This window comes from Delphinapterus leucas, chromosome 10 (assembly GCF_059928025.1).
Source record: "Delphinapterus leucas isolate spDelLeu-1000000601 "Yukka" chromosome 10, BTC_Dleu_Yukka2, whole genome shotgun sequence".
NCBI classification, from domain to species: Eukaryota; Metazoa; Chordata; class Mammalia; order Artiodactyla; family Monodontidae; genus Delphinapterus; species Delphinapterus leucas.
The window spans coordinates 43,594,966-43,621,493 of record NC_143138.1 but is presented as its reverse complement, the minus strand read 5'-3'; the positions used below and the strand labels follow the sequence as shown (position 1 = coordinate 43,621,493).

General features: G+C 34.4%; 1 protein-coding gene across 1 annotated transcript in view; it reads left to right on the top strand.

Moving 5' to 3' along the window:
* The window catches only part of COL21A1 (collagen type XXI alpha 1 chain), a 127,277-nt gene that overhangs the window by 45,756 nt on the left and 54,993 nt on the right, over window positions 1–26,528 (top strand). The window contains exons 10-15 of the mRNA XM_089918920.1: window positions 2,443–2,496; window positions 2,588–2,641; window positions 14,390–14,443; window positions 14,961–15,012; window positions 15,580–15,635; window positions 15,760–15,813. Coding sequence (XP_089775046.1) covers window positions 2,443–2,496; window positions 2,588–2,641; window positions 14,390–14,443; window positions 14,961–15,012; window positions 15,580–15,635; window positions 15,760–15,813 — 324 coding nt within the window. The remainder of the gene's footprint in view (window positions 1–2,442; window positions 2,497–2,587; window positions 2,642–14,389; window positions 14,444–14,960; window positions 15,013–15,579; window positions 15,636–15,759; window positions 15,814–26,528) is intronic.

The window sequence follows — 26,528 nt, the reverse complement described above, 5'->3', positions numbered from 1 at the left end:
CAACCACTGCGCCACCAGGGAAGCCTGGTATGGCAGCTTTTGATCTTCTACAAAAGATTAACTTTCTGAAAAAAAAAGTAATAAAGCAGATATGACATTTGGCTTAACTTTTGAAAAAAATGTGAAAGAAAATAATTCATTAAATGTGAACTTTGCTGATGACCAACCATTTTGATACATAGTAACTTTCTTTTGAGGAATTTTATGAATATTCCTTTCCTCTGGGTCTTCAGAATTCTAACCAACTTAAAACCAGTCTGGCAAATGGACTCCCTTGAATCCGATGTATTGTTCTAGAATCCTAAGGTTGGATGCACCATGATGCATTTTCTGATAAGAAGGTATTTCCACCTGCTCTGTCAACTTACTAGTTATGCAACTTTTGGCAAGTTCTCAGTTTCCTCATCTGCAAATGGGGATAATGTAGAACCTACATTAAAGGGTGGCTATGAGGATTAAGTGAATTAACATATATGAAATACATAGTCTGGAACATGATAAATACTTTATAAATCATTGTTACTATTATTTATTCCAGTTACAATAGCATGTTTCAAGTCATGTCAGACTATCCAGAGGGTGCACATGGGTTTTGAAGGATCTAAAGAACATCCTAGGAGGTGGCATTTATAAGTAACCTGGTTCTGTGTAGGCATCTGCTAGCAGTGACAGCTGAAATACAATTCTAGGCCCATCTGATTCCAGAGTGAAGGAGATTCAGTGATAACTAGACTGACAGAGGTACCAGGCTGAACAAACCGTGTAGCTTGACTTTCTTCTTTCTCCTCACTGATCTTGAGAACGTGAGCCATGCAGTATCACTAACAGTTTCAATTTGCCACCGGAAGCAGCTCAAGCAAACGTGAGTCCTTGGGGAAAGAGAGTTTTTTCACACTTGCGTGCAGCATGGATGACTTGGAAGTGAATTCTTCCAACGTTTGATTAACAGAATATTTAGCAGATGCTCTGTTCAATGCTTGAGATATAGAAATAAATGATAGCTGGTCCCTAATCTCAAGGGAGCATAATCCAGTGACACAGAGACAGTGCCAGCCCAGAGAGCAGACGATAAGTTTGAAAATTGCAGGTTGTTTTTGTATCGAGTATGAAGAGGTTGGTTATGAGACTTGTTCACAGTGAGGTAAAATGTTTAAGGATGGGGCCAATGGACTCGAGAAATATTTGAGTTTGAGGAATACAGGAGAAAACATAATTATGTGAACAACTGAATGGAGAAAGGCTGATGGTTGGTTATGGAAATTATATAGTCATCCTCATTCTGGGAGTAGCTGAGAGCATTTTATGAAATGAGAACTTCAAGCGCATATAAAAGGAGAAAAACAATAATCTAAGACTGATCTTTCTGGGACAACCATTAGTATTGCTATTATTGTTAGTATAGCTAGCAAAGAATAGTAAGAGGAATATTTGAAAATGGGACTGGAAAGGCAGGGAATTCTGATGTTTCTGAAATTACAGCTAAAAATATACTGACAAGTGAGTGGGTGAATACAAAGATCCATGCAGACATCCATGAATAGCCACATGGAAATGAAGGTTTTAGATTCAAGAATGAAGATGTTATTGGAAACATTAATGAGATTTGTGTAAGTAACTCTTGACAACAGAATACTGTACCCAAACGTAAGATCCGAGGAAGATGGGATGTGAATAAGAGAAGTAAATGTTTGCAGGTGCCAAGTGGTCCAAGTCAACCCGACATTGACCCTGGTAAACCTAGATAAATGTTGAGGGACTGCAAGTTTGTTTTGGAATTTAGTTGCCGTGTGCTGAGTGAAGATTGAACACTTTGCCTCTGTCTGAAAAAGTTGTGCTGTTTTACCAAAGCTCCAGATTCTGGAGGGATGTGTAGGAAGAAGTGGAGATGAAAGTGACCTCAGCAGATGGCTCAGCCTTGGAAGGTGTGGGGACATGTCACAGCCATGTTCGGGGGGTAAACTTTCTAAAATGGGCAAACCAAAGGCTGTTATAGACTTACCTTGAAGAATAATATTCATCCAGGTGTAGTTTATTCCAGAGGTTAACTCGGATGGCCATAATCAGGTAGTTTAAAAATGTATTACATTTGTTTAATCCTCCAATCCTAGATGTTTTTCTTTTGAATACATTGAATATGTTTCTAATGTGCAGAACATTTCTCCAGCAACTGTGAACATTGTCTCTCTATTTCCCTCCCAGAGCCTTCCTTTTAATCAAAATAATTTTATTGAGTTAGAGATATTTCAGGCCTTTTTTCCTAAAGACTGAAGGATGTGAATTCCTTATTAAGCATTTTGCCACTTTGTTATTTTGGTTTCTTAAACAGTCACGAAGTGAAGTCATAAGGTGTGAGAAATGTGAGAAGGAATGAATTCTGAAATGGAGGGCTGCTCTGTGTAAATATGATGAAATATTAATTACTTCTTGTTTCCTCTTCTTCAGGGATATCAGGGAATGGCAGGATCACCAGGTGTTCCAGGATCCCCAGGAATACAAGTATGTGATCTGTATATACATATTTTAGCAATACCATTTCTAGTGAACCAAAACACATAACTAACAGAATTTTATTTTGTGGTTAATTTAGGGAGCACGAGGACTACCAGGTTATAAAGGAGAACTGGGGAGAGATGGAGAAAAGGTAAATATGTACAAGCAAAGGTGTGTTCAGTTGTTTTAGTCACTCAAAGACAAAGGATGCAATCTGTGATGACTCCCATTCAATAATGTTCGTCTTGGTGAATTCCAAGATGTCAGCTCAGAAATGTGTCAGTGGCCGTTGGCTGATCAAGCTCACAGGAGGCTTTTATCACTAGATCAAAGTGGTTATCACTAGATGACCACTGTCAGATGGCACAGGTATTGGCATTGCCCTGGTACCATGTTCCTTCTCTGTGATTAAGCTCTGTAAGGAGCTACCTTCTTAGAGGGAAGAGCATCATGTGAATGGAATGTGTTCCCGTGTTAGCTGCAGACAGCCATATGTCCATCTCCACAGCAGAAATCTGTCTTAGCCTTACTGGACTTCTCTCTCTTGTAAGGATTCAGTGGGTACAGACAACATTTGTCTGATTTCCTTTTTTACAGCTCTGAGATTTGCCATGTTCTTTAAATATGTTCAATATTTTAGCACCTCCTCAGGGATCTAGTCCTGCATCCAGGTAGCTGGTCCACATCCAAGATGCCCATTGGAATTTGCTCGAATCCCCATGATGATTTGTTAGCTTAATTCCTAAAGCACAGTCTTATTTCTATGTTCTTTGAAGGCCTTCTGTTTGCTCTTGATAAAAACCTGAACTAATTTTCTAGCTCCAATTCTTGCAAAATGATTGCCTTTTAAAAATAGTGTGCACAGCATTCACACTTGAGAAACACTGATCTGGGCTCTGTCTATTTTATGCTTTTATGGTTGCTTATGCTGGTTATAGAAAATTGTAGCTGCTCAAGTACCATCTCTGGATGGACCCCTGGAAGATCTCATGATGGGTCTACTGCTTTCAAACTGTTTGATCTTGGCACGTGACTTGATGTCTTTGAATCTTATTTTCTACATTGACTCAGTGGGGATTTCTTTATAGATTTGTTGTAAGGATTAAATGCGATAATATATGAAAAATACTTAGTGTGGTCCCTGGAACAGGGTTTTCCTTAAATAATTGCCTGTTGTTTTGTTGTTCTGTTTTGCTTATCAAGGAGCGAGGTTGTGGTTGGGATGTCACATGGGGTGGGCTGGCATGTGTCATGGGCAAGAAATGTTAGAGCAAACAGAAGGGTTAGTGTCTGGAAAAGAAACAGAGAAGATGGAATAGGTCAGGACAGCTCTATAATGTGGGGAGAGCCAGGGAAGACAGAATAACAGCAATAATTGATAGAACTCTGGAGGAAGTGTTACAAAATCCTCTTTTCTCCTCAATGGCCCTGGGCCTCTATGAATCTTTTTAGCCACTGGCAATCTCTGCCTATTTAAAATGATGGAGGTGCATCTTAAGAGGTGCTGGAGAGCAGGCCAGGCCCACAGGAATGGAGATGTCTTATATTTGTATGTTCTGGAGGTATCATGAGAGACCTCCAACCTCCTCTAGGAGAATGGGGGATTCCACTAGGAAGGTGTGGATACCTGTTCCTAGGAGACCACATACCAGGCACCTCACCCACATTCTAGTCTACAAGATTGTTGCTGTTTCTTTAACAGTCTCACAAGTAGCCTGATTTGGGGATGTGGGAAATATATAAAAGTATGCATGTATGAAGAAGTGTATTTAGGAATGGATGGATGAATACCTTTATTTGTTTTTGTGTTGACTTGGGTTTTAGAGACCCAAAATAAAAAGGAGGCTTTTTATTCATTTATCTTAAAAGAATTGGAGTAAAATACCTTATTTAAAAGTAAAGAACAATAATCTATAAAATAGAAGCAGACTCATAGACATAGAGAACAGACTTGTGGTTGCCAAGGGAGAGAGGGATGGACTGGGAGTTTGGGATTAGCAGATGCAAACTATTACATATAGGATGGATAAACAACAAGGTCCTACTGAATAGCACAGGGAACTATATTCAATATCCTGTGATAAACCAAACTGAAAAGAATATGAAAAAGAAGTATATATATATATATATATATATATATATATATAAAATCACTTTGACATACACCAGAAACTAACACAACATTGTAAATCAACTATACTTCAATAAAACAAAAATTTTTTAAAAAGAACAATACTTCTATTAGTCACATCTTAAGGTAACTGCTCTATTGTTTTGGGTCATTGCACTGTGTTTAAAATAGAAGTGGATGACTTTTACAAAGCCACACATTCTATTAAAGAAGATAAGGTGAATAAGATGTAAGTTTATGTAAAGTTCTTTGTTTTCAGACCAGTAGTGATTTCATTCAGTGTCGTTTTCTGAAGTTCATTGTTTGGGTGTCACCTCTGATTGACACAGTCATTGTGGGCCTAAAATCACCACATGCTGCCTCTAACTTCCCTCCTTACATTCCTTCTGGCTGCAGGGATTTCTTTATTTAGAGCTACAATAATTTAGTGGGTTAGTTAAAGGCGTTTCCTTGGGTGTTCCTCTAGAATACAATTTGTTAATTTTCAGAAATGGGAAGGTTAAAAACATACCCTGGAGATGGCCTTGACTTGTGATTGCTCAGGGCATTTTTTCCAGGCATAACCCATGGCCTTTAGGGGATTGTTCCACACCATAATGTTCTCTGTTAGGATATTTTCCCAGAATAATTTCCATTTTGTGGATTTCCACTGAAACTCCCATAGGAGTTTCCACTTAAGATAATTAAAATTATATTCACTTTCTTGCTGACTGTAACCTTTGTTCCTCACATATCAGAAAATAGAATGTGTATAGATTTTGCATGGGGTTTTTTTCCCCTGAATTTACAAAATTAAAAGGACCCTTTATCCACCAAATTGTCTTCAATTGGTAAATCATTTTATAACATGCTTTAAACATATTCCTTGGACTCTAAGAAATACTTTAAGTACTTCAAAGAACTTCCTCAGCTTTAAGGAAACCTAATATATTTAAATCGTGTGGAGAAATATATTTTGTTAAAACGTACATTAAGCTGGGTTGGTTTTTATGGGTTTTCTAATTGAGTATTTCTAATTGGTTATATGGGTTTTGTAATTGAGTATGAAACTTTCTATGGCAATGCAATTCTGGAGACACAGGAAGTATTAATAATGTTTTTAATCTAGCCAGATTTGTACCAACTCATCACTTGGTTTCTCTGGGTTTAAGAAATAAAATATATTAATTCTATCTAAGGTATCCTTATGGAACCAATTATACATTTTGTTTAGTTTCTTCATTAGAGTATTAAACATTTGAATTGTCCTTTCAAGATCTCACTGTCCCGTTGCTCTCAGCATCCAGTACAGAGTATCATGTAATGAGCGAGCCTTTCTTACATGAATAAACCCCATTATCTGCACTTTGAAAGGCAAAAGCTGAAGTGATGTTATAGCGATATCTATTACATAGTTGGTCATAATCAAGGAACTCCAATATATATGCTGAGAGAACAGTAATAAAGGACCAAGCTGAAAAGTGTTATTAGGGAATAATATGTAAAAAATTTAACATGCTAGGGGCTTTATTTCTTGCAGAGTTCCTGAAGACAAAAAAAATAAAAGAAAGCCAGTAATGACATAAGAGGGAGAAATAGAACTAACTTAGGAAAGTGGCCATCTTTCTCTTATTTCTCGAATAGAGAGAGTAATCTACCCGTGTATCTTTCTGATAGCACCATGACCCAAACACGGGGTTATGTGTGTGTGTTTTGCAGGAGGGGGAGGCTTAATGCAGTCACAGGTTCCAGGCTGTACCCTGATTTCAGACTGCTTAACCTTCCTAGTCATACTTCTTAATCTCTTTAAACCTGGTTTCCCAAATCTAGAAAGTGGGACTATAAGTATTTCTTCATAGCCTTGCTGTAAAGTCTAAATAAAATCATGCATGTACCTGTGGCCCAAATTAAACACTGTAAGTCAGTGATGATGATGATGGCGATTTGTAAATGTTTCCGAAAATATCTTTCGTTTATCCCTTATTGTTTCTCACAGTGTTGAAGTGCCCCTTATGAAGCAATCAGACGGGAATTCCCTAAACCTCTTCCCACCCCACTTACCCTCTTTGCTGTGTGTGTACCTATATTCTACCCTCTCTTCTGTTAATATGGATGAACTGTCCATGTATAATGTCCAGCCCTCCTCTGTGCTCTGGGTCTCATCCTTCTCCATTACTTTGTGTTATTCATTAGCCCCTCTCTTCTGTGTCAGTAGTTTTTTCTTTCTTTTTAAAAAAATTTATTTTATTCCTGTCCTAAAGATGCAGATGTAGAGAATGGACTTGAGGACACGGGGAGGGGGAAGGGTAAGCTGGGAAGAAGTGAGAGAGTGGCATGGACATATATATACTACCAATGTAAAATAGATAGCTAGTGGGAAGCATCCACATAGAACAGGGAGATCAGCTCGGTGCTTTGTGACCACCTAGAGGGGTGGGGTAGGGAGGGTAGGAGGGAGACACAAGAGGGAGGAGATATGGGGATATATGTATATGTATAGCTGATGCACTTTGTTATACAGCAGAAACTAACACACCATTGTAAAGCAATTATACTCCAATAAAGATGTTAAAAAATTTATTTTATTGAAACATAGTTGATTTACAATGTTGTGTTAATTTTTGCTGTACAGCAAAGTGACTCAGTTATACATACACACACACACACACACACATACATATATATATACACACATACAGTCTTTCTCATATTCTTTTCCATTATGATTTATCACAAGGTATTCAGTATAGTTCCCTATGCTCCACAGTAGGACCTTGCTGTTTATCCATTCTCTGCATAATAGTTTGCATCTGCTAATCCCAAACTCCCAACCCCTTCCTGCCCCACCCCCCTTGGCAACCACAAGTCTGCTCTCTATGTCTGTGAGCCTGTTTCTGTTTCACAGATAAGTTCATTTGTGTCATATTTTAGATTCCATGTATAAGTGATATCATACGATATCTGTCTTTCTCTTTCTTACTTCACTTAGTATGATCATCTCTAGTGTTGCTACAAATGGCATTATCTCATTCTTTTTTATGGCTAAGTAGTATTCCATTGTATATGTACCCCATCTTCCTCTCCTCCCTTGAGTTTTTTATTGTAATATTATTAAATATAAATGTATATGAGTTTAAATGTATGTGTCAAATATATATACATATTTGTGATAAGCATAGCAATAATTGATATATTGGTATAATTAATGGTATAATTCACATAATAAATAATAAAATATTATTAAATACATATCTACACACTCTTTTTTTCTAATAAATATTTTGTTTCATCTGAATCTGGAGAAATTGTGAAATTGTTACAAGCAGGGATTTTTCAGAAAACTTTCCCTCCTTCTTATGGAAGGAGTGGTACCACATTTTCCTTCTTTCCTACCTCCTTTCCTCAGAGGCTTTTCTTCCAAAGCAGCAGGAGCTCCCAAAATGTTTTCTAAAGTCAGGCTTGGTTGAGCATCCCTCTGTCTGTCCATGTGGTGCTGACCTGTGTGTGCTCAGGTCTTCACTACTTCTGTGGATGTTTTTGCAAAGTTTTGATTGTTTTCTGATCTTTCAGCCTCTTTTCTTTTAGGGTCCTGTAATGGATTCAACATCTCAGTTTATGATGATGAACCATTCATTCTATGTCCTGCCTCATTTCTTGGCTCTTCTGCTGCTTTCTGTCCTGTTTCCTTTTTCTCTACTGGCATCATTGGGAAACTTACAACTTTTATTGAATTTTTACAGGATGCTTCATCTTGGTTCTAAACTCTTATTTCTCATCTTCATTTTGGGTGTGCTCTGTTTTATGGTCATTGATAAACTGTGGCAGGGACTGTATATTAGGAGCTTAGGAATCTACTTTTTTCCTAGACCTGAGTAGTCCAATGGTGATGCCCAAACCCAAGGGGTTAGAGAGGGAACATTTTAGTAGATTTAAACACTTCCCAGGAAATCATTATTTGTCCTGGTCCTGTGTGACACTTAGTGGTTTTTAAATGAGAAGAGAAGGAACAGGAAGATGTGTAAGGCTTTTGACATGTTGGGTGCTGAAGGTGTTTCCTGTTGTGTGTACGTTTTTCTGTTTTATTTTAGACATGTCTTGTGTGAATATTATCCACATGCATTGCCTATCACATGCCATCCTCGCAAAAAGTCCTATGAGGTTAGTAGAGTAAGTCATGCTCTGCCCGTTTTACATTAATTGTAAAGTAAATGAACCCTATTGTACAGTTTCGAAACTGAGAAATGAGGAACTTCAGTCATCTGTCTGAAGTTACTCAAGGATCAGGGATTGAAATAAAATGTCTGGATCTCAGTCTGGCTTTCTTTTCCTTTCTTTTCACCATATTTTTCTGCTTTGGCCAGAATTGTTTTTAATAGTGTGATTTCTTCCTCTTTTGCTCTATGCCTGCACCATGAGAAGGCCCAATGCCTGTGAGCAGCTGAGGAGGAGGGGGAGGGGAGGGGGAGGGAAGAGGGAGAGGAGGGGGAGGAGAGGGGGGAAGAAGGCGGGGGAGGAGGGGAGGGAGGAGGAGGTTGGCTAGATGAGTGATGGTTTGAAGTGATTGTGCCGTGATAGTGGATTCATAGTCTTACTTTTGCATGTGTACCTGTGAGATGTTTCCTCCGTGTCTCAAAAATAAAGCCTTTAAGAAAGAAAAAAGAAAACTCTCTCAAGGGAGGAGGGATAGTTCCCTGTAGATTGTAGATCATCAAACTTTTAAACTGCAAAATCTTTGCATTGAAAGTCTTTGGGGCATGTAGTCCCATATATATGTATGAATTATATGCTGTGCTACTGAATAAAGGATTATGTGCATTGAAAACACAGACACACTGAGAAATTTTGAAAGAATGAGATTTTTAAAATATTAGTTTTCATATTCTCTTGCTACTCAAATAAATAATCTTGATGTAACTTTGGAGACTGAGACTCTAGATCAACCTGTGAGATTGGCAGGCTCATCAAAGGCTTGTTATCAGTCAGGAAGCTTCGAGGCAACCTGGGGAAAATGGAACCAACTTACCGCAAATCTTGGATTCTCTTTTATTCTAATTTCTTGTAAACTCAGTGGGAATCAAGAGTGTGACTCCTCAAAATAATTTTTTTATTGGAATTTTCTTGGAGGACTCAGGAGTGTGTACTATATTTTAGAAAATGAAAGTATTTGCATATTCAGTAAATTATCATTAATCACAAGCGAGACATCAGCTAGGATAGAGTAGGTTATGTTGCAATAACACACAAATGCCAAATGCCAATGCCTTAAAACAAAAAAGGTTTATTGCTCATCAAACTGCACACTTATTAGCAGACTCAGGCTAACAAAAGTTTCACCCTCTAGATTTTAACTAATTACAGTAGCAGGTCCCTAGAGAATCAAAGAGTGGCTCATAAACCACTTCCATTCATCTTTAATTAGCTAGAGCAAATTTTGTAAACCACACCAACTTCAAGAGTCAGGGAAGCATGATTCCCTCCGCCTCCCCATATGCTTAGAAGTAGAGAGAATCTGAATATTGATGAATAATAATCATGTCTACTAAGACGAAATAAGAATGCATCAAGAACGGATTTTTTTCAAAGAGATTGGTGTCTAATAAAGCACAAAACATATACAAAGCAACTATTTTAAGAGAGTAAATGTTAAGTGCCAAAGATGAGAGTTGAATAAAACTCTAGGAGTTGAGAGGGAAGTTGAAAATTCAAAAAGGCTTCATGAAAGAAATTGTAAACCGAAGGTTAAACATAGATACAGACTTATAGGGGCTGTTCTTACCCAGTTTAAGAAGCCTCTAACTTAGGGAGGCTGTGGTTCCTTACTGTACTGAGTGTGTGTGTGTGCGTGCGCGTGTGCGTGTGTGTGTGTGTGTATTATCAACAAGACTGTATGAACATCTTTGTACATATTTCTCAGTAACTTTTTCTGAGTATATCCATAGGAAAAATTCCCAGAAGTGGAACTGATTAGAGAATCAAAGTGTTAAGTTCATAATTAAATTTTGAGGCAAATTGCCTATTTACCTTCCAGAAAGTGTGTATTCCCCCAACAAGTGTGTGAAATATCTTTCTTCACACCCTTATCAGCACTGAATTTCATTAAATTTCTGATTTTCATCAATATATGTTAAAAATGGTACTGGTTTGATTTGCAATCCTTTATTAGTGAATAAGGTATAAAGTACCTGTCATATGATTTTTGGAAATATTGTTGCTTCTCTGTAATTTGCTTTTTATTTATATCTTTTATTTTTTCCTACTGGGCTGTTCATCTTTTTAAAAATTGATTTTTATGTGCATGTCATAAATTGTGTGAAAATATTTTTTTCTGGCTTATGTGTTTTGATTTGGGTTTTGGAATTTTAGACATACAGAAATTTTAACTATTTATATATATATATATATATATATATATATATATATATATATATATATAGTGTTACTTCTTTTCTCCTATGTTTGTATCTGTATAGAAAGGTTCAACATTCTAACATTTTGAATATAATTACTCCTGCTTTGAGTTTTGGAATTTTTATTATTTTATATTTTAATCTTAAAATTTTTGATATTTGGAGTAAAGTTAGATGAGTATTCATATTTTCCCCTTTCTTCTCCTAAAAGGATAGCCAGTTGCTAAACAGTATTTTTGAAATTTCACTTTTTTTCTCATTTATTTGAAAAACCATCATTATCACTAAATTTCCTTTCTCATTTGGGTCTGCTGTTTTTGGCTTTCCCTTCTGTTCCATTTACCTGTCTATATCTTCTCCACTGCCAGTTTTAATTATTGTCACTTCATAATATGATTTAATACTGGCAGGCCTAGTTCTTCCTTATTATTCTTTATGATCAAAATTTTCTTGGCTATTCTTACATGTTTATTTTTGCAGATAAAGCTCAGTATCTTTTCTTCAAATTTTTTTGGGAATTCCTATTTATGTTTTAATTAGGATTCCTTTGAATTTATGGATTAGTTTTAGAAGCACTGACATAATTTCAATACTGAATTTTCCTATTCAAGATTATGATTTATCTTTCTTTTTATTTCAAACTTAAAACTCAATGGAATAATATTAAAATTTTATTTTTTATTGGTTCTCAACATTACCTAAGTTTATATGTAGGAATTTTTATCTCTTTTGGTCCTGTTATAAGTGTAACTTTTACTTTAATCTATTTTTATATTGCTTATTGTTTATACATATAAAAACTATTTTGTATATTAATTTTTAAGACAGCAATTAACTGATATCTCATACTAATTATTTCAGGGTATTAGGTATGTTGGCATATTAGACATGTGATCATAAATAAAGATAATTTGTTTTCTTCCTTCTAGGCTTTACCTCTCTTATTTTTATATTTTGTCTAAACTCATAGGCTAGTCAAAACTGGCTAGAAAAACATTAAAAATAGTGGTAATACTGGGCAACATTGTTTTTAAATTTCAAACAGTCACAATCTCTTTTAGTCCAGGTTTGTGGCTCTTTTGGAAGAATAATTCTCTCAACAGCAAAATACATATTTGTAATTTTGTATCTTTGACTTTTGATTCCAGCCAGTAACATCATCCACAGTCCTGTTTTAGTCACGGCCCTTTCTACATTAATTAATTAGTGATTAATAATTAATAATTTCTTTTTCTTGAGCCACTATGTCCATCTTGAGAGAATGTTTTGGACCCACCTTAACTGATTTAGAGAATTTGAGAATGGTGTTTATGGCCACACTCTTGATTGGTCCTTTGACTGAACTTCTTTTAAAGGCCTTCTCCAGTTTCATTATTTACCTGTCAGAGATGAGAAAAAAAAGGTGTATCCTCCCAATCCCAGTATTTGGGGACTTGGTCTATGCCTTCTAACTATGACTTGCAAACTGGCCGATTCTTTTCTGAGCTCATCTCTTTTATAGTTACCTTGTCAAATACAGCCAACACTAATTGATTCATGATACCAACATTCTTTTTTTCTCAGTTCTTTAGCTATGTTTATTGGATGCATTATTTGCCTTTGCAGTTTATTAAAAGCAAAGTTTTTTAAAATCAATTGTTCACCACTGCATTCCATGAATCATTGTATTTCCAACCTCCAAAAATTATTTTTCACTGCCCACTACCTAGTCCCAAAGCCATTGCCAAATGTATTTTTTAATGTTATTGTTTGACAGCCTCCTTTTTCCTAGTATACCAATTTTTATATTAATTAACTTAGGCTAAGTTTTACTGCAGTAACTGATGATCCAATGGCTCAATGGCCAACACAAGAGCATTTTTTTGTCTTTCATGTTACGTGCCTATTGTAGATGATGTTGGCTAAAATTTACCACTTATTTGCTACCCATTACTTTTAAACCTTGGACACAACTTGACTGAGTATATTGTGTTTGGGTCACACTTTCTCGTGTTTTGTATTTTGTAGGTATTTTCTTAGTATTCCCCAAGCATTTTGCTAAATTTCTCTGCCCCTCCCCCATTTCATTGCTGTATGTTAACATGGATGCTGTGCCTTTTATTTTACTTAAAAATCTTGCTTATGACTATGTGGGTAGCTTTGTCCAGATTATATATTTTTTTGGTTCCAATGTGGGTTAATGCTCCTGGTCTTTTCAGTTCATCTGAGATGAGTTTATCTTATCTCCAGGAAAATAAAGTTTGAAGATGGTGTCTTCTATAAACTGTAGCCAGAGAAGGGAAGTCTTAGCTGGGACTTGGTTCATCCTTAAAGGGAATCCTGATTTGCCCCTTTCTTCTGTACTTTTATTAAGTACTCACTGCCCAGCTAAGTTCCATCTTATCAAGGTGTATCTTAGTCTACCTGGCCTTCAACTGCTCATCTCAATTCAGCCTGAGTTAGTGCAGGTGGTTCTTTCACCATTAATTTATTAGATAGTGCTGGAAACTGAAAATGGAGTAGTAATGTTGCCTTTGAAGGGTTCTATACCTTGAATAACTGTGTCACTCTTTAAAATATGTGGATAAATAACCCTCATTAAATTAAGATTTCTAAGAATTACATCCATCATAGATAACTGGTCACATCCTCTTCTCTCCCTACCAGACAAGCTAAGAAGATCATGAATTGTTTGTAGGTAATGTCTTAATTTGCCTAAATAAAAGTGAACTGACCCAAATCTTGCTGTGCCAGCCATTGGGCTCCTCTTAACTGTGTCTTGACAATTAAGATTTTTGAATCTAAGGCAATAGCACCCAGTATGTCCCACAGAAATAAGTCTTAAAACGATGTCCACTAAATATCAAGCTGTTGTGATTTTCTCCATCTCTCTTCCTTTGGAGAGATAGCCTTTCCTCTTCATAAACTCATCTGGATAGATACCTACTATGAACAATTTCCTAAGATCAGCAATTGGAAGAAAATTCCACAGAATCCTAGAGTGTTTTGAGACCTTCAGCTCAGGGTTTGTCCTCACTGAGCTGGGACCTCAGAGGATGGCTCTCTCCACAGAGTCTTGGCACTTGATCATTTCTATTAACTCCTAGGCCTTGCCACTGTAAGAGCCTAAATATTTTTAGAATAGGTGGCTACTCTCTAAGGGTGGAGTCAGCATTGCTGATGAGATTCCCCTGGCCCCAAATACTTTCCTTCTCTGATTATAAATGAAACCCTGATAAATGAGGATTGGTCTTTCATAGGGATAGGGTTTTAATGTAGATGTGCACTGAACAGTTTGCAGATTTATTTCCAATGAATTTTGACAAGAATGAGGTGGAAGAATATATGTTGATTTTTTTTAGACTGAAATGTGTTTTCTTTAATTAATTTGTTTCATTTTCAGGGTGACCGTGGACTTCCTGGTTTTCCTGGGCTTCATGGAATGCCAGGATCAAAGGTTGAAGAAATCTGTTCTTCTTAAAATTAAGCAATGCCATATTTTATTTCAAATTGAAAGTACTTTATGTTATAAATGGGTTATAAATAAGTGTTGATATATAAATTAAAGTATATTAAAGTAAATGACTGGGTTAAGACTAATAATCATAGTTTACATAAAGCTTTTACAAATTTCCTTTAAAATTTTCAGCCATAAATCTTATAGTATTTAAAAATTGATGAGTAGTTTTCATTATATAGAAATTCTCTTAACTATAAACCTTTTACTATAAGGCCCTGTTATAGTAACAAATGCGCTGATTTTTCCTTGCTTTTTGTTATAAAGCCTGGGAAATAGGATTTTTTTAAACAAACTTTAAATAATTTATTTCTATTTTATTTTGATGTGGGCATATTAAACTCTGTTGTTTATAATTGGAATTGTTTTTTGTTTAATATATAAGCAAAATATTAATTTTAGAGAAATTAAAATATTAATTTCTCTAAAATTCAGGATTTATATTTTTATCTTTTAGGGTGAAATGGGTCCCAAGGGAGATAAAGGATCACCTGGATTTTATGGCAAAAAGGGAAGTATAGATCCCAAAACAAAGTATCCATATTGAACTTTCAATACAATGGAAATAGAAAATTTGAATTTCAGTCCCAGCCCACACTGTTGTAGCAATTAGCTTTGTTCACCTTTCTCAGGGGATTTATCCAGAATAATGGAAAAATAACTGTTGACTGTTATGCATGGTATTCTATAAGAATACTTTGTGTTATTGAGCCTTCTGAACTTTAAAAATATTTACAGAGAGATTCCTTGGAAGTGATAGCTGTTTAACAGTGTCCATTGAGAATCCTATTTTTTCACATTGAAGGAAATGTTTAGTCTCTTTATATTTAAGATGCTCATTGCTTTTTACTTTTGCCAAGTAGTGGTTTCTGTGTTTAGATGCTTGTAATTCTGCATCCATCTTATCCTCAATGTCATGTTGTGTCCTGGTAAAATAATGCTTTGCTGAAAGCTGCAGGGTCAACGCAAGCTGTGGTTCTATGAATTCTGTCACTCCATAAGGAAGTTAGCTTACTTTCCTATTTAAGTTCGAGTTGGAATTTTAACTCCAGGGTTAAAATTTTTATTTTTAATACAGGGTGCAAAAGGTGAAAAGGGGAATGCTGGTTTTCCTGGCCTTCCTGGACGTGCTGTGAGTTTGACAGAAAAAGTTCTTAAGTATTTTACTTTAAATAAAATGTAACCTCTACTATCTTCTTTTAAAAAGAAAAATTAGTGCAAAAAATATATTAAAATACTTGTATTTATTTTTTCAGGGAGAACCAGGAAGACATGGAAAGGATGGATTAATGGGTAGCCCTGGTTACAAGGTATTTACAAAAAAAAAAAAGATTTCTGTAACTTGTGAGTGAATATGAGAAAAATGTACAGATATTAGACTTTTTTAATGTATGACATTGGTATAAAATGAATGAACTAAAAGTTGTTTTAGTGTAATTTTAAAATGATTCTAAATTTATTTTGAGTCTATCATGAATTCTTCTGTGTTGGAAATAAAATCCCAGGATATTAGAAGGTTGAGCTTCTTTGATGAGCCATTCAGATGGGTTTGTTTGGTGGATTAGAGGCAGAAGTACTTAGCTGTGTCTCCCAAGGGATTACATTCTTTTTCAGAGAGTAGGGACAGAACCCTTAACCCTAACAATTTCAACTTTAACCCTGACAACTTGTGTGGTGTGAATATGGGAGAATTAGAGCAAGAAGAACAGCAAAAGTGCCAATTACTCACCAGTCCTGAAAAAACTCAAAGGCACATGCCCTTACAATGGTGGGTTAACATCATCTTATTCTTACATAAAGAAACTTCTTTGGGTCAATTATCAAATAGAAACAGGCTTTCTATAGTGTGGCTTATTAAATAAAAAGACATCAGGTAGGTATATGTATTCAAGTCAGTGTATCTAGAATGAGCCAACAATCCACATCATTGTCCTATTGTACGTTGTTTTGTTTTTGTTTTTTTTTGATCCCTAAGGAGAGAATTTGTGTAAATCCATCAACCACCGAGACCACTTGATCAAGCATTGGATTTAGAAATGTCATCATTTTTCCTAATGGTCAGCACTTTGAAGGCCAAACTTGCTCAGAAATTCAGTCCAAATTTTCTTGGTCTATAGATGTTTTCCCTTCCTTTGGAAACATTGTCCATTTTTTCACTTAAAGGTTATGAAAGTTCTCCAAATATCAATGATTCCTTAAAGATTATAGATAGTACTTCCTGAATGTAAAATATGGGGGCCCATTTTCAAGAACTTAGTCATGTGTTGTTGTTAATTATGTTTCACTGGTTTTGTATTTTATTTCCCATTTGTTTGTTGATTAAACAGATATTTATTGATATTTATTAGGTGCTGGACATATAGAAGAAAGCAAAACTCTCATGGAGCTTATAATATAGTTTCTCTATGTTAGAGAACACAGATTCTTCTCCTTACCTGCAGATTAGGGATTCATCTAATTTAATTTTTCTTTGTCTTCTGTTGTCAAAAGGCCCTGTGCCCCAAGAAATGAGATTATACATTTTTTGGGGTGGTAGAGTTTAGAGAATAGAAGCGAGTTGGAGTTCCGCCTCTCAATGACTTTTTCTAACTAGCTGTATATCGTATGTCAAATTCTTTGACCCTCAGTTTTCTCCATTTCAAAAATGGAGTAAATGTTACCTACTTAGAATGGTATGGTAGAGACAGAGTAAGATAAAGGAATAAGTGTTCAATAAGGAATTCGTTTACTGCCTATTTTTTGATTTGAACATAGACTTAAGGTGCATTTTTGAGCTTTTTTTAAAAAAACACTTTATTGAGGTATGATTGACATACAAAAACCTGTACATATTTAATGTAGGAATTTTGGTTAGTTTGTATGTAAGTATATTCAGTGAGCCATTACTGCAATCAATGCCATAAACATATCTGTCACCTCCAAAAATTTCCTTCCTCCCTCTTATTATTATTATTATATTAAAAAAAATAAATTTATTTATTTATTTATTTTTGGCTGCGTTGGGTCTTTGTTGCTGTGTGTGGGTTCCCTCTAGTTGCGTCGAGTGGGGGCTACTCTTTGTTGCGGTGCACTGGCTTCTCAATGCGGTAGCTTCTCTTGTCGTGGAGCATGGGCTGTAGGTGTGCAGGCTTCAGTAGTTGTGGCACGTGGGCTCAGTAGTTGTGACTCGCGGGCTCTAGAGCGCAGGCTCAGCAGTTGTGGCACACGGGCTTAGTTGCTCTGCTGCATGTGGGATCTTCCCGGTTCAGGGCTTGAACCCGTGTCCCCTGTGTTGGCAGGCGGATTCTTAACCACTGTGCCACCAGGAATGCCTTCTCCATGTCTTTTCATGACTTGATAGCTCATTTCTTCTTAGTACTGAATAATATTCTTGTCTGGATAGTCCACAGTTTATATTTCCTTTTTGGAATCTTTGGATAATGAATCATACCTAATTTTCTCTGACCGTATTAAAATCTATTTTCTTCCTCCCACCCAGATTTTTGTTTTGGAATTTTTCAGTCCTACAGAAAATTGAACCTCATAAATATATGAACATTTATTTCTATAATTTTTTTTTGTTGAGCCACTGGAAAGTGAAATGAGACACCGTGCATTTCTCTCCTAAACACTTTAGCTTATATCTCCTAAGAATACTTTAATTCCATCATGATGCCCAAGAGATTTAATATCAATACAACACTATTTTCTAATATAAGCCCATATTCAAATTTTTCTAATTGTTTAAAAATTGTTCTAAATAGCTATTTTTTCACCTGATACAATCAAGATTTGTGCACTGCATTTGGTTGTGTATTTGTCAGGGTTGCTCCAGAGAAACAAAACTAATAGGATGTGTGTGTGTATTTACATTATTTATAATGTATTTGTCAATATATAAATGTATATTTATATACCATATATATCAAAATAAATATTTATATTTTCATGTGTGTATATATATATATATTTTTTATATATAGAGGGGTAAGGGGGTGTTGGTGAGGGAAAGGGTGAGGGACAGGGAGGGATGGGGATTGATTAATTGATTCATTCATTCAAAGGAATTGTCTCATGCAATTTTGGGGACTCTGCTTTCTGTCACTATAGTTTTACCATTCTCACAATGTCAATTAAATATAATCATACTGTATTTAGTTGTATGGATATATGACAGTTGGTTTCTTCATCTGTCAGCTGATGAACATTTGAATTCCTATATTTGGCATTTATGAATAATGTTGATATGAATATTCTTACGCACATCTGAGTTTAACAAGTTTTCATTTCTCTTGGGTTGATACCTAGTAGAATTGCTGGATTGTATGGTTAGTGTATGCATATTTAACTTCCTAAGAAATTTCCTAACTATTTTCCAAAGTGGTTTCATTCTTCTCTATTGCCATCAGCAATTCAAGAGAATTCCAGTTTTACCACAACCTGCCAACACTTAATATTTTGTATTTTAGCTATTTTAGTTGGTAGATAATGGCATCTCATGTGGTTTCAGTTTGCATTTTTCTGAAGACTGACAGTGTTGACATCTTTTTATGGGCTCGTTGGCCATTTGTATATCTTCTTTTGTGAATTATCTATTCAAAACACTTGACCATTTTAAAAAACTTTGGGTGGTCTGTCTTCTTATTGATGAATTGTAAGAGTTCTTTGTATATTCTGGATATTGGTCCTTTATCAGATATGTATTTGTGAATATTATCTCCCGACCTTTGGATTGCCTTTCTTTCTTAATGGTGTCTTTTGATGGGAAGAAGTTTTTACTCTGGATGAAGTCTAACTTCTTAAAATATTTTTTGGTTCATGCCTTTTGTGTTCTATTTAATCTTTACCTAACTTAGGGGCAGAGATTTTCTCGTATCTTTTCTTCTAAAAGAAAATATTTTCAAATTTTCTAAACACACATATAGAACATCATATTTTCTAAAACTGTATCATCTTAGCTTACTAATTTAGCTCTATGATCCATTTTGATGATTTTAATTTCTATGTATGGTGTGAGGTAAAAGTTAAGGTTCTTTTTTTTCCCCTTTTAGAGACTTGGTTTTTCCAGCACAAATTATTGAAGAGACTATCTTTTCCCATTGAATTACGTGAGCCTTTTTGCCAAGTATCAATTAATCAATATACGTGTGAACCTATTTTTGGACTCTTGATTTTGTTCTACTCATCTATACCTCTATCGTTTTGTCAACAACACACTGTCTTGATTATCATAACTTTAAATTAAGTCTGGGAATCAGTTAGTATAAGCATCTAAATTTGTTTTACTTTTTAAAATTGTAATAGTCTAGGTCGATATAAATTTCATATAAGCTTTAGTATCAGCTTGAAAGTTTCTTACCAAAAACGCCTTCTGAAACTTGTTAAAGAAACTTTTTAGTGTGGAATAATTTTAGATTTACTGAAAAGTTGTAGATAAATAGTACAGAGACGTTTCCTTATACACCTTACCCAGTTTCTCCTGATATTAACATCTTATATTACTATGATGCATTTGTCAAAAGTAAGAAATCAATATTGTCAAATTGCTGTAAATGGAACTCCATACTTTATTTGGATTTCATCAGTTTTGCCTCTAATGCCCTTTTGCAGTTCCAGGATCCAATCCAGGATACACCACATCGCATTTTTTTTTGTCGTGCCTCCTTAGTCTCCTCTAATCCGTGATGATCAGTCTTTTCTTACTTTTTATGACTTTGATAGTTTTGCAGGTGTTAGGTTTTCTGTAGAATGTCACTCAATTTGGGTTTGTCTGATTAGACTGGAATTATTTTGGGAGTGGCAGAGAAGGATAACACAAAGGTCAGTGCCCTTCTCATCATATTAGAGAGTAAATACTATCCACATATCTGATCATTGGTATGTTAACCTTGGTCCCTTGGCTATGGTATTATCCATGTTCAGTTTACCCATGAACAACGTGGGGGTCAGGGCCACTGACCCTCCCCACAGTTGAAAATCCTAGTATAATTTAAAGTTGGCCCTCTGTATATGTGGTTCCTCTGTATCCATGGATCCGAATCCGTGGATTCAACCAACCAGGGATCACGCGGTACTATACTATTTATTGTTGGAAAAAAAACGCATATAAGTGGACCCCTGTAGTTCAAACCTGTGTTGTTCAAGGGCCAAATATATTTGTCAGGTTTCTCCACTGTGAAGTTACTGCTTTTTCCTTTCCACATTCCATTTGGAATCGAGTCCACAAATCCAGCCCCTATACAAGATGGGGAAGTATCAACACAACATATCATTCCACTTATGTTGGTTTTCTTTAATTTACCTCAGCAATATTATGTGGTTTTCGGTGTACATGTCTTGTATGTCTTTTGTTAAATTAATACCCGAGTATTTTATTTTTTATACTCTTACGAATAGCTTATTTTTAATTTATTTTTGTTTGTTGCTAGCATATGAAAATACAATTTGTTTTGGCATATTGATCATATATCCTGCAATGTTGCTAAATCTGTTTATCAGTTCCTGCAACTTTCTTTATAAATTCCTTAGGCTTTTCTGCATAGATGATCATACTGTCTGCAAGTCAAGACAGTTTTCTTCTACTATACCAATTTATATTGATATGACTTTATTTTAATAGTTTTATTGCACAGACCCAGCCCTCCAATACAATATTGAGTAGAAGTGGTGAGAATGTACTTTCTTGCCTTGGTTTCTGACAAGGTGGAGAACGTTCAGTCTTTCAGCAGTGTTACTTGCTGGTTTTACATAGAAACCCTACATCAAGTTGAGGAAATTCCTTTTTATTACTACTCTCTTGAGCGTTTTTTTTCTTTTTAATTATGACTAGGTGTTGAAATTCATCAAAAACCTTGTTTACATTTATTGAGTTGATTATATTGTTTTCCTCCCTTATTTCCTTAATATGATGTATAACATTGATTTTTGTATGTTATGTCAAACTTGCATTATTGGGATAAACCCCAATTGTTCATCTTATATTATTAATCTTACATATTGTTGGATTCAATTTGGAAATATTTTTTTAAAAGACTTTTGTTTCTATGTTATGAGATATATGGTCAGTAGTTTTCTTGTGATATTTTTGTACGGCTTTGATATCAAAATAATACTGTCTTCTATTTTCTGAAAGAATTTTTATAGAATTGGTATCATTTCTTCCTTATACAGTACAATTCATTAGTGAAGCCATTTGGACCTGGGCTTTGTGGGTGTGAGGAAGATTTTAATTACTAATTCAATTCCATTGCTAAATATTGGTCTATTTAGAGTTTCTCTTTCTTCTCAATTAAGTTTTGGTAATTTGTACCTTTCAAGGATGTAGTCCATTTCATTCAATTTTCAAATTTGTTGCCATATTTTGTTTATAACGTTGCATTATTCTTGTCCTTTTGATGTAGGATTTGTAATGTCCTATCTTTCATTCCTGATATTATATATTTTGTAATAATGACTTATTATTGGTAGTTACAGTTGAAATCAAACACTACAGGGTTTTTCCTTCATCTGGGCCTGGTGCATTTTTGTTGAGTTTTTTCCTTGATAACTTCCTCTTATTCCTTACATGAAAATTTCTTGGCTTAAGCAATGATAATAAACTTCATATTCTTAGAAAATTATCCATTCCATCCAGATTTTTCAAGTGATTTCTATCAGATTATGCAAATTCCTCTCATGATTTTTAAAAAGTTTTCTGTTTCAATGATTATTCTGTTGTTTCTTTGAATATTTATACTTTCCCTTTCTACTCTTTTTTGTGTGATTATTTAAGCTTTTGGTTTCTCTACTATGTTGGTTTTTATTTAAAGATCAAACATTGTAATTTAATTATTAACTTCATTGATATTTCCAGTTTTTTAAACTTGTTAATCTATATTCTTTCTATCTTTTTTCTTATATTTTTTCTATATTTCATAATCGGGAATTAAATTTATTTATCATTCTTTCACTATTTTTTGCTCTTAGTATTTAAATTATAAAATTTTTCCTGATCATTACTCCAGTTATACCCCCTTGATTTTAATGTGTAATGTTTCCATTAATATTATTTTTTAGAATTTTTGCAATTTTGCTTTTATGTTTGTTTTTCCAAGAGTTATTTAAAAGTTAAAAAAAAGTTTTTTTTAGGTTGAGAGGCATTTAATTTTGATTCTGTTATCAATTTCTGGTCTTCTTACACTGCCTCAGAGAATATTATTTGTATAATTTCTTCTTTATGGGATTTATTGAATTTTAGTCTTTGAACTATTATAACTATTATAACTACTATAACTATAACTAACTATTATAGCTCTAATTTTAGTCTTTGAGCTATAACTTAAAACTATCAGTTTTCAGGAGTGTTCCCTGTGCATATGAGAAGGTGAATCTCTATTTTGAGATGTGAAACTCAGTATTCATTCATTAGACCTATTTCACTGACTATCTTTTTGAGATCATCTGTATACTTAATTTCTGGTTTGTTTGACGTACTTTAGACAGAGTGTGATTTGTTAGTGTCCCTCTTAATGCATTTCCATCTACTTCTCCTTCCGTCTTCTGTTTCATGACGGAGTTTATGTTGTTTGTTGCATAGTTATTTGCAACTGTTATAACTTCATTTTGAATTGTGGCTTTAGCATTATAAAATGTCATTTTTGTCTCCTTTAATAATTTTTAGCTTAAATTCTGCCTTGTCTTTACCAGGGTTACATTCCTCCTTTCTGATTATTTGTATTGTTTGCAGAAACAATGCCCATCCTGCTGTTGTGTAGCTTTAAGCTTTTTGAATCACTTTGTTGTAGTTTTTTCTCTTCTATCAAGCATAGAATTGGTCTTTCCTTTCTAAAGCAATCTGAAATATTTTTATTATTGACTGATAGGATTGGTCTTATGTCTGCATAATGATTATGTTATAATTTTATTATACCTACTATGTGCATTATGCTGTATTTACTATACTTCTTAATGTGATCTGTTATTTTTTCCTTTTATTTTCTTTGGGATTTAGGAAAATTTGTATATTTTTCTCAGTGGTCTTTTTTTTCTTGCAGTTTTATTGAGATAATTGACACAGCACTAAGTTTCATATTGTGAGATGTTTACCACAATGTTTGGTAAAAATGCATCAACTCATATAGATACAAAAATATAGAAAAAAAATTTTTTCTTGTGATGAGAACTCTTGATCTACTCTCAACAACTTTCAAGTATACTATACAGCAGTGTTAACTACTAATGGTCTTTATACTAATACCTTTAGTAGTCTATAAAGAATACATTTTAGAGTTCCTTTATGCCCCTTTGCCTTACTTAGGCATATATAATTTGTTTTGTTACCTTTAAATGATACCCTATCATCTATGTGACAATTAATCAATTTATTCTATTTTCTTCTTAATTGTTTAATCATACTTTTACTTTGTCAGATCATATAATATTTATAAACTATTTTTCCACTCTTTCCTCACCTTTGTTTCAAATTTGCAATTAATATATTCAGTGTTCATCACCAGCCCCTTCACCAATATCCCATAGTCATCATTTGGGCTGGATGAAACTTCTCCTCTGGTATATTCCTTAGGAAGGGCTTGTGAATACAGTATTCTCTGAATTCTTATATTTTAACATGTTTTTCTATACTCTTGTTACTTTAAAAACAGCCTGTCACTATTTTGCCATTGCCATTATCCCTTTAAACCCTTATCTGCTGCTTTTTACTGCTTTTCTCTGAATTTCTTTGAAATGTTGCTTCATTGCTGTCCTGTATGTTTCTGGGACCAACGTAATTGTCTTTCCCTTGTAAGTGGCTATGTCTTTTTGTATGAAAGCCCGCAGTGTTAAAAAAAATACTTTATGTTTAAAGTTTAATAGTATAAGTTGTGTCTCAGAATTAAGAATTTCAGTTATCCCAAATCCTGTCAATAAGTAGATTCAGGACTATTAATTCTGGACTATTCTCTTGGATTATAGTTTTAAATAGACATTCTATTACATTGTTTTTGTTTACATCTAAGGACTCCAATTATAGACATGTCAAGACTTCTTTGAATGTCTTCTACCACTATCACTTTCTGAATCTTTATATCCTTCTTAGATGGAAATATTAAGAGAGATAAAGGGAGAAAGTGACAATAATACAACAATATTAGGGGACTTTAACTCACCAATTGCATCAATGTAAGATCATTCAGACAGAAAATCAATAAAACAACACTGATCTTAAAAGACACCATAAAACACTTATACGTAATAGATATCTATGGGACATTCCATCTAAAAACATCAGAATACACACTGTTTTCAAGTGCACATGGAATGTTCTCTAAGGTAGATCACATGCTAGACCACAAAGCAAATATCAACAAATTTAAGAGGATAGAAATTGCATCAAGCAATTTTTTCTGTCCACAATAGTAAGAAACGAAAAATCAATTACAGAAAGAAAATGGGAAAAACACAAACACAGAGAGACTAAACTTTCTACTAAAAAACCAATGGATCAATGAATAAATCAAAGAGAAAATCAGAAAATATTTACCTTGAGACAAATGAAAATGGAAACAAAACTTTCCAAAAGATCTGGGATGCAACAAAAGCAGCTGAGAGGGAAATTCATAGCTATATAGGCCTTCCTCAATAAGCAAGAAAAGTCTCAAATAAGCAACCTAATCTACCACCTAGAAGGATAAGAAAAAGAAGGACAAATAGAGCCCAAAGTCAGCAAAAAGAAGGAAATAAAAAAGATCAAGAGGAAACAAAATAGAGAAAAAAAAAAGAAGAAGAAAGAAAGAGAAAATCCCAGAAAACATCAATGGAAACAAGGCAAAGAAAACTGATAAATCTTTAGCCAGGCTCACCAACAAGGAGAGGATCCAAATAAACTAAGAAAGGAAAGGAGAAATAACAACTCACAGAGAGAGAAAAATCATAAGACAATACTATGAACAATTATACACCAATAAATTGGACAACATAGAAGAAATGGATAACTTTCTAAAACGTACAGTCTCTCAAGACTGAGTCAGAAGAAGCAGATGATTTGAACAGACTGATCACTAGAAGTGTAATTGAATCTGTAATAAAAAAAAAAGAAACTTCCAGTAGACAAAAGCCTAGGACTGGATGACTTCCCTAGGGAATTTTGGCAAACATATACAGAAGAATTTATACCTATCCTTCTCAAACTATTCCAGAAATTTGAAGAGGAGGTAACACTCCCAAATTCATTCTATGAGGCCACCTGATGCTAAAATCAGACAAAGTCACTGCAAAAAAAAAAAAAAAATGTACAGGCTAATATCTTTGATGAATGTAGATGCATATATCCTCAACAAAATATTAGTAAACTGTATTCAACAATACATAAAAATGATCATACACTATGATCAAGTTGGATGTATTCCAGGGTCACAGGAAGCTTCAACATATACATATCAATCAATATAATACACCACCTTAACAAAAGGAAAGACAAAAATCATATGATCATCTCAATAGATGCAGAAAAAGCATTTGACAAAATTCAACATCCATTCATAATAAAAAACCCTCTCATCAACGTGAATATAGAGGGAATATATCTCAACATAATAAAGGACATTTATGACAAACCCACAGCCAAAATAATACTAACAGTGAAAAGCTGAAAGCCTTCCTGCTAAAATCAGGAACAAGACAAGGATACCCACTCACACCACTTCTATTCAACATAGTATTGGAAGTCCTAGCCATAGCAATCAGAAAAAAAAAAAGAAAAGAAAAGAAATAAAAGGCATCCAAATTGGAAGGGAAGAAGTAAAACTCACTATTTCCAGATGACATGATACTATATAGAGAAAACCCACAAGTCTCCACCAAAAAGCTATTAGAACTAATAAATAAATTCAGTACAGTTGCAGGATTCAGGATTGATGCATAAAAAGTCTGTTGCTTTTCTGTGTACTAATAATGAACTAGCAGAAAGAGGAACCAAACAAAAATCCCATTTAAAGTTATACCAAACAGAATAAAATGCCTAGGACTAAACTTATCCAAGGAGGTGAAAGAACTATACTCCAAAAGCTAT